Here is an 8,953-nt window from a genome sequence, read left to right on the forward strand (position 1 = left end):
GATTTTCACTCCGCTTTTCTTTGAAAAATTCAAGCGGATGTAAAGTGGAGAAGCGAAAGCCGCCGGTGTGCTAGGTGAGAGGGAAAACAAAGCTGAAAAGCCTATTCAAATCGTCGTGTCATTTAACAACAACACTGGAAAATAAAGAGGTGTAATGGAAGCGTGCTTGAATTTCGACGAATTATCCCTAAAATCAGCAAGTTATGACGCTGATGAATAATAAAGCAGTCTCTTTTTCCAAAACGATACAATTACCTGGTGATAAATAACCTCGTCTAGGAGAGTGAATTTTTGGCTTCGCAGAAACAATGGTCAACCTCAGAGAGTTGGACGATTGGACGCTTGTGTTGAATTCGCACATTTCTTGTCCAACGAGTGCTTTCTTCGAACCGCAAAATGAAAGCTAAAATTTTACTAGAGTGCTTAAGCCTAATCATTTAAAGGAGCGCTTACACTTTTGACATATGGCTATAATGAACTGTCACTGCGGTGCGCAATCCCGTAGTCGATGAATGAAAATTGTGCAAGGGCGATCTCGTGAAAACTGTAGTTAACCGAACCGCAAAATGAAAGCAAAAAGTTTACGAGAGTGCTTAGGCCTAATCACTGAAACGAGCGCTTAGGCTTAATCAGGAAGCGAGTGGTATTTCGTGCAGTTAACCGAACCGTAGAATGAAAGTTAAATAACCGAATTGTAAAATGATTTGATCAACGCGCTATAAGAACGAGAGATACATATCGACAGGGAGATTGATCACGCTTTAAGAAACATCATTGTTTGTGCTCGATCATCGTGCTTTATGAACGAGAAATACATATACATCAATGTCCCTCGCTCTTTTTGTTTGGCGCCTCAGACAGGAGAAACACTGCGTATCCACTAAGGTCGGCGTCTCCAATGCGTATCTGCGTACCCGCGTACGCACCCAATTTAGTGTAAAGCTTTTACGTGGCAGGGTATTCGGTGAAGCCCTTGATTTCAGCGATAGGCTTTTTTTTTCTCTTGTGATTTATTCACACATTTTTTTTATTTTCACTTCACGTTTCTTTGAAGAAATTATGTCTGTATGAAGAGTGGAGAAGCGGAAGCCGCGAGTGTGTTACATGAGAGGGAAAGCAAAGCTGAAAAGCCTTTTCAAATTGTCATGTCATTTAACAGGCGCACCGGAAAATAAGTGGGTGAAAGACGAAAATAAACAAGTCTGTTGGAAGCGTGCTTGAATTGCAACAAATGAGCCCCAAAATCAGCAAGAATTTGTGACGCTGATGAATGAAAATGGTTTAAGGGCATTCGTGAAAAGTGTAGTTAACGGAACCGTAAAATGACAGCTGTAATTGCCGAATTTGTCGAAATCACCAATGGATCAAGTAATGTGAGGAAATTGGTAAAACATCGCCAAAATTGCCGATTTTGTCCAAACGCCAATGTTCACCCGCGTGGTGTGATTACCAATGGATGAACTAATTTGACGAAATTGGCAAAACATCGCCCAAATCGCCAAAATCGCCAATGTTCACCCGTGTGGTGTGATTACCAATGGATGAACTAATTTGACGAAATTGGCAAAACATCGCCAAAATTGCCGAATTTGTCAAAATCGCCAAAATCGCCAATGTTCACCCGTGTGGTGTGAATACCAATGGATGAACTAATTTGACGAAATTGGCAAAACATCGCCAAAATTGCCGAAATTGTCAAAATCGCCAAAATCGCCAATGTTCATCCGTGTGGTGTGAATACCAATGGATGAACTAATTTGACGAAATTGGCAAAACATCGCCAAAATTGCCAATGTTCACCCGCGTGGTGTCAATAGCAATGGATGAACTAATTTGACGAAATTCGCAAAATATCGTCAAAATCGCTAATTTTGCCAAGATTGTCAATCGTGCAGCTCTTTCGCCAAATCTGCCATTTTTGTCATCGTGTGGATTTCTGGACATAAGTGGCGGGATTAGCCATTACAGTCCATCATTTGACATCTTCTTGACGTCTAATAACACTGTTGAATAAAATGGGACACTGCTCCTCCTACGACGAGATGCAGGCTATCGACACCAGTGCTGCGCTAGAGGTGCTTGCGAAGGCTAATGAATTTGGAACGGTTATCCCTTCTAACATTTCTCCCGGTCCCTTTATTCAAATCGCCGACGACGACAATGATCTGAACGAGGAGACGTTAGATGGCAAAAATACGACCCATGCTACCACAATGGTGGTATATCAGAGAAAGGCGTTTGGTCCCGATCTGTCCCCAGCGCCACTGGTGGATCACACTACCAAGCGAAGGTCTTTGCAGTCAACGTCCAGTATGTCATACAGGAGTGCTATGCTCACAGACGAAGGCCCACGGTTTCTGCATACGTGAATCAAGTAGAGCATAAGTGGTTTGAAGATGGAAAGGAGTGCTTTATCGATGCAAGTCAGAGTGATGAAGTTTGGCGCTTGATGCATCTAGTTTACAGCAAGCCTCAGAGCCCAGCAATAATCAACCCGTTTCAGGCTGGAGTGGCTTCAATGCCATTCTATTCCCAGAGATGGCTTATGAGAGCAACATTGGATACTGCCCCCAGAACGGTCTGGAAACTGGGACTTACATCTGTCAGCCTTAGCCGAAATGACACCGCATTTCTTCGCCATGGACCGGCCAAACTATGCGCGATGGTTACCAGGGTACATCGCAGACATGAACATGCTAGAGTCTAGTCATCCAAAGGTACACGAAGAGTTTCTGGCAGGAAATTTCTCTGTTAGCCGCAGCGTTTATCCCTTCTCTCAGGTGTCAACTGATATGGCCCTTGAAAAATCTATCAACGTGGATTCAAGTCAAAGGGAGGCATAGTTGGGATGTCCACTGTATGTGGACCCCAAGTATAATCCAGGAATCCAAAAAAGGAAGTTGTAATTTTCCAATCGTCTACATCAATGATACGACTAATAAAATCCACCCTATCAATCTTAGTTCAGGGAATCCATTGCAATTCCAGTTCAATTCCATTATCAACACCGAATTGAAAAATCTTAAGGGCTATAACATGTAAATCTTTTCTCATGCTTCCAACTTGGATAATTCTACAGGCATTTTGACTGTCAGAAAACCATTTAATTTAAGAGCCTTTTAGAAGGGGCAAAAATGACTCAAGCGCAAAAACAATAGCTGTTAACTCCCTCCAAGTGGAACTCATACCACAATCATGTACATCCCATTGCTTATGACATACCTGATCCCCGTTAACATTTAAATGTGCACCACATCCTGTAGCACTAGCGTCAGAATAAACAACATTTTTAGACGGTCTGAACGGAGAATCCATAATACTTTTCAAATTGAGTCTATCTTAATTGGTTTCCCAAAACTCAATTTCTCTTACACAATACTGATTCAAAGTAAACTTCGAATCCCAATCCTGCGCTGCTGCAACAGATATTGAGCAATATCTGGTCATAATTCTGGAGACGTTCCCAAACACTGCCCCAGCGGAAATAATCTTCCTCACGAGGGAAGCTAATTCCCTGGCAGATACGTTAAAATGTTTTTGACACATACTTCGGACACAGCCCGCAATACTAGACAACGGTCTATCCCAAATTTGAATAGTTCCGTGACTAGAGTCCCAAACTATACCTAACCACTCAATGACCTGACAAGGACTTAGATTGTTCTTGTTCAAGACAAATGCTTTAAGCTTTCTACTTTGCGACACTAGGCTTGCAAATTACAGTCACTTGGTTCCATGGTCAGTTCGTTCCACAAAATTATCAACTTTCACGATCGAATTTACTTGAATAAGCCTACTTGATAACAGTAGGAGATCCATTTGAAGTTCGCATCGATTGATCTACGAGAACTTGGAATGTAGTATTGAAAACGAAGACCAGCCGGTGAAATTCGCCATCTAATGCACGTAAACTCCCCGCCTATATTTCCTTGGAAGTTACCCCAAATTTTACAAATAACATGAGAAACATTCGTGCAGAACATGAACCTTGGATCCGGAAAGTTTTGCTCACGAAAAACAAAGGAGAGGCCTGAATTCTTAGTACCGTAATATCTGGCCGATTCCGCAGGTAATGCGTTAATTTTGCAGTAAACCGCAGTTGCTGTGGGTAATTGGAAGGTGCGGGTAATGTAATAATTTTTAAATCCCAGGTAAGTATTTGACAGATTGTAACAGGTTAAAATGACGATAATTAAACCAACACTTCCTTCAAATCTGTGTGTTGCCTCGTTTGTTGATTCAGTCTTGAAAATGATGCTTTATTTGCCTTAGTCTTTGTCAAACCACTCGATGAAAGCCGAAGCAAAGTGAATGAAAAACAATAATCTTTCCCTTCGACCATGTCACCACTTGTAAAGTAAATGAGAAAGAATTTCTCACTTTAACACATCCTTTTCAATTTTGAGAAAGAGTTTATTGTGAGACACGATTCAATGCTAAAATGTAACAAGACACGAATATGTTTATTTTGTGATGCCACAAATTTTACCGTTCAAAACAAATCTTTTACAACCTTGTTTAAATAATTTCAAACCTTTACTAACTAATTAAACTGATGCTTCCTTAAAACTTGTGTGTTGCCTTGTTTGTTACCGTAATTCAATCTGAAAACGCTTCCTATTCAAGATTTGTGTGATGTTTTATTCTAGTGTTCGTAAAAGCACTCAATGAAATTGAATGAAAAACAAATCAATAGTGTTTCAGTGATTTCAAATCTTTACTACTGTATTTTACTGCTTTCTTTTTTCTTCGCTTAATTTAAAAGCATTTCTCACCTGCACTCCTTTCAATTTTGTATATGAAAGATTGAAAGCATTTATTTGTGAAAGCACGCTCAAAGCTACAAAACAAGATGCAGACGTATTTCATGGCGCCGCATAATTATTTAGAACGTGATTGTCGGCACGTGTGTAAACAAAACACTTACTACAGTGAAAAATTTGCTGTATTGTTCATTGCATCAGTGAAATGTTCCTAGCTTGAGTAATAGAGCATTTTCCCGATTAAATGGACTTCTTAGGCCCGGTCTTTTGCCCCTGGGTATGCCTAACCACCACCCCATCAGGTATTTTTAACACTCAACCCCACTTTCTCTCAACCTACCAAAATGGCGCTCAATGATCAATCGTAAAGATGTTGGCCTTCAACTCGTATTCTATCGAGTCTTAGCGTTAATACATTGGATATTTAGGTCGTTTTACAAGAGAAACCAGAAATGACTAAGGAGAGAGTTTAAGGCTGCATTATTAATAACCAATTATTAGGAGAAAATGCTATCGATCTTCTGCTTTGTAAACAACAACGTGGAATATTCATCGCTCCAAGTTTGTGAGTTCTTGTCTCTGTAATACAGTAGCATGATTTTCTTCAGTTTTGGGGCGTGGGTAATAGGCCAGTGCGGGTAATCTGTTGAACTTTTTTTTCCCATTGTGACAAAAATAGACCGCTGCGGGTAAACGTCCAAAAATTACGGTAATTACGGCAGCGATTTCAGTTTCCTTGTCCATATCAAAGATTGAGCAGACAAGTTTTTGAGGGAGCAGTCCAGGGCCCGGTTGTTCAAAAGCCGATTAGCGCTAATCCCAGATTTATTTCTCTACTCCCACATGCTGTTCAACGCAACTTTACATTAGAAGTTAATCTTGAAAAACAAAAATAGGCACAAGAAACTTTCACCAACAAAGTAAAAACATGAAACAAAAGTTTACGATAACCCTGGATTAAGTTAATCGTCTTTCGAACAACCAGGCCCAGCAGTCCAGTACTTGGTGCAAGCTGTCTGTTTTGCTAACTACATTTGAATTTTAAAATTCTTATTGAAAACTCTGTGTTTGGGTTTAGGGGTCAAACTATCTGAGTATTTTGTGAAAGGATCTGACCGTGACTTGGAACTAAGTGACCAGATACCTGGCTGTTAAGAGGTCTCATAAAATTGCCCCAAGATATGCTTGGAGAATTTCTTTATGTTTGATTTAAAAGGTGAGATGTTGAGCTGTTTAGATGTTGAGCTGTTTAGATTTCTGATATGTAGTAACGTGCAAGGTGTTAAGCACAGTCGACTCACGACAACTCCTTCCTCTCAGAACGAGATTCGAGCTATCCGGAGTTTAAAATCAAATGACTAGCAAGAGGCTTATGATTTATTCTTAATACCGGCATAGAGTTAACGAGGTTTACCGACATTCGGGTACAAATCGAGTGGGGGTACGAGTTGACCGTAATTCATTTAGTCACAAACCTGTTTGCAACCTAGTTTCACAAGATCATGGGCTAAACGATTTTTTTTTCAAACTTATTTTGTTACATTGGTACTTACCATGTAAAAACAGAATCCTCGCTTTGATTACACCCATAACATCCCACATTACTTTAACGGTGTTTCCATTTACAATCTCAGCCGTGTCTGTAACGCCAAAAGTTCTGTCTCTCTGGATACAGCAAATCGTATAATTTGATGATTCTGTATTATTCAATCTAAAACAACGAACATTTCATATTCTCAGTATGATCAGTTTACAAAACGTCTTACAAACTGGGTTAACTTAAACAAGCTAGACTAACAACAAATTTCAAAAATCTAAATTACTTACTTCTATTGCGATATCCAGTTGAGAAAACCAAACAGGTAAGCAACCGGTGAGCAGACAATGATAGGAAGACAACACAAGATAAGACTTTATTGAACACTCCCCTGAGGGGCTTTTCTGTGATCAATAAATACGGGGAGCAAAACAAGGGAGCAAAAAGTCGATCAGATCTACACATGTCATAAGATTAAAAATAATGAAAGGTATACACCCTTTTAATAAGTCGCGGCGCCATTTTGAATATTAAATTTATGACGTCATTCGCGGAAAGTAATCTGTCATCTTTTGCGCTGATTTCATTACGTTGGATCATGTTTGATCGCTCGACATCAAATGTCATCGTCAATAGAAGAGTTCAAGAAAGGTCAGTATTTTTTCATAGCACCTTATAAATATTACCGGAGATAAAACTGAGAAGATAACCTTTTTGTTAGGCTCAAATGGTCGCAATTGTGCCGTACCCTTGTGTAATTCCTATGGGGATATATTCGACCACAGCCGCAAGAGGAATGTGACTTATCACAAGATACCAAGCGCACCAGAACTGAAGAAATTATGGCTTCAACGAATAAGAAGAGAGGAAAAGTCAGGGTTTAAGGTATGTACTCGATTTCTGTAAAAGTACGTAACTGTACATACATTTTATTTCGACTAACCGCCATGACACCTGCTATCTTTTCTAGGTCCAGCAACACACGGTTGTTTGTTCTCTTCACTTTAAAGATAACGATTTAGAAAGATCAGGATTTAGTGGTCGTTGGTACTTAAAGCCTGGTACTGTTCCATCTGTCTTCCAGTGTTGGGAGCACAAACCATACCTCACTTCTAAACCACCAAAAGAAAGGAAGTGAAGTAAGTTGTAGAAAAAGGAAGACCAGTGATGAAAATCTGACAGCATTTGAAGCTGAACCGATGGAAGATTGTGTTGATTCGACGGTGGCTGCCATAGATGGCATGAAAGAGACAGAAACTGAATTAGCCGAACTAAAAGCACATATTTTATCGTTAACTGAAAAGTTAAAAACCGGTAACACGAAGATTGAACAGCTCGAACAAACTGTGCGTGAGATGGAGTTCTGCATTGAAAACATTGAAGACGCTGATATCTGCTTTTACACTGGGTTTCGAAATCGTCAAGTCTACAATGCAGTGTTGACTTATGTTAATCCAGGTGCCAATGGTGAAAATTTGGTGTACACGCGAAATGAATCAAGGCCTGACGTAAATTTTACTCCAGTTAGAAAAATTGGACGACCCAGAAAACTGACTCCCACAAATCAATTTTTTCTGTTCCTTTGCAGAGTGAGGATTGGACTTTTTGAACGTGACCTCGCTTATAGATTTAACATCTCTATTGGAACTGTCAGTAACATCGTTATTTCGTGGGCCAATTTCCTATATTTAAGACTTGGATCGTTAAGCATTTGGCCAAGCAAAGAGGTAATTTTGGAGAAAATGCCAGAGTCATTCAAGTCCAAATACAAAGAAACCAGGGTTATCATTGATTGCACCGAGATAAAAGTTGAAATGCCTTCCTCAATTGTGTTGAAATCTCAGACATACTCAAACTACAAGAGTGCAAATACATTAAAGGGACTTGTGGGAATCTCACCAAGTGGCAGCATAACATTCCTGTCTCAACTGTATACTGGTTCAATATCAGACCGGGAAATTACTGAACGTTGTGGTATTCTTAACATGCCATTTCAAGCTGGTGACAGTCTAATGGCTGACAAAGGATTTGACATCCAAGATTTGCTTGATCCAATTGGTGTCACGTTAAATATACCTCCATTTTTGCAAATGCAAGACCAAATGCCTGCTAATGATGTTCTGCAGACACAACAAATAGCAGCTGAAAGAATTCACGTGGAGAGAACCATAAACAAAATTAAAAATTTTCATATATTTGATCAGATCATTCCAATATCCTTGGCCGGTTCTATCAATCAGATATGGACAGTGTGTGGATTATTAACTCTGTTCCAAAACCCTATTATTTCTTGAATTGTCATAGCTTACATCTCTTTTACATCATGCTTAGCTTGTTAGCTTTCTATAGGTAATTACACTGAATGCCTATGACTGTTGCTGTGACCTTAAAGGTTATCAACAGAGAGGAAGCAATGTGTTTAATTTGACTTCATGGTAGCAACAAATATTTAAATCATACTTTATTCTTATCTTGAAGTTCAACACTAGGTCACAAAATCTGTCTATCCTCATAAATGAGCTGATAACATTTATTCATTTGTAACATTTATTGTAATTAACAGTGAAAATAATGAACATTAAAAATAACATTTAGTGTAACAAAAAACACTACTTAGGGTACTAGACTGCTACTCCCAAATGAGCCTCTATGT

At 39.4% G+C, this 8,953-nt stretch overlaps 1 protein-coding gene across 1 annotated transcript; it reads left to right on the forward strand.

The window, feature by feature from the left end:
• Nucleotides 1-7,499: 7,499 nt before the first annotated feature.
• On the forward strand, nt 7,500-8,594 carry LOC138009818 (uncharacterized). The gene has a single exon (XM_068856817.1). The coding sequence runs from the start codon at nt 7,500-7,502 to the stop codon at nt 8,592-8,594; it is 1,095 nt and encodes a 364-aa protein (XP_068712918.1).
• Nucleotides 8,595-8,953: the final 359 nt, after the last annotated feature.

This window comes from Montipora foliosa, chromosome 7, assembly GCF_036669935.1.
Source record: "Montipora foliosa isolate CH-2021 chromosome 7, ASM3666993v2, whole genome shotgun sequence".
NCBI lineage: Eukaryota > Metazoa > Cnidaria > Anthozoa > Scleractinia > Acroporidae > Montipora > Montipora foliosa.

Bases quoted from the DNA above. Each gene is read 5' to 3' on its own strand.
- LOC138009818 (XM_068856817.1), top strand. From the start codon at position 7,500: ATGGAAGATTGTGTTGATTCGACGGTGGCTGCCATAGATGGCATGAAA.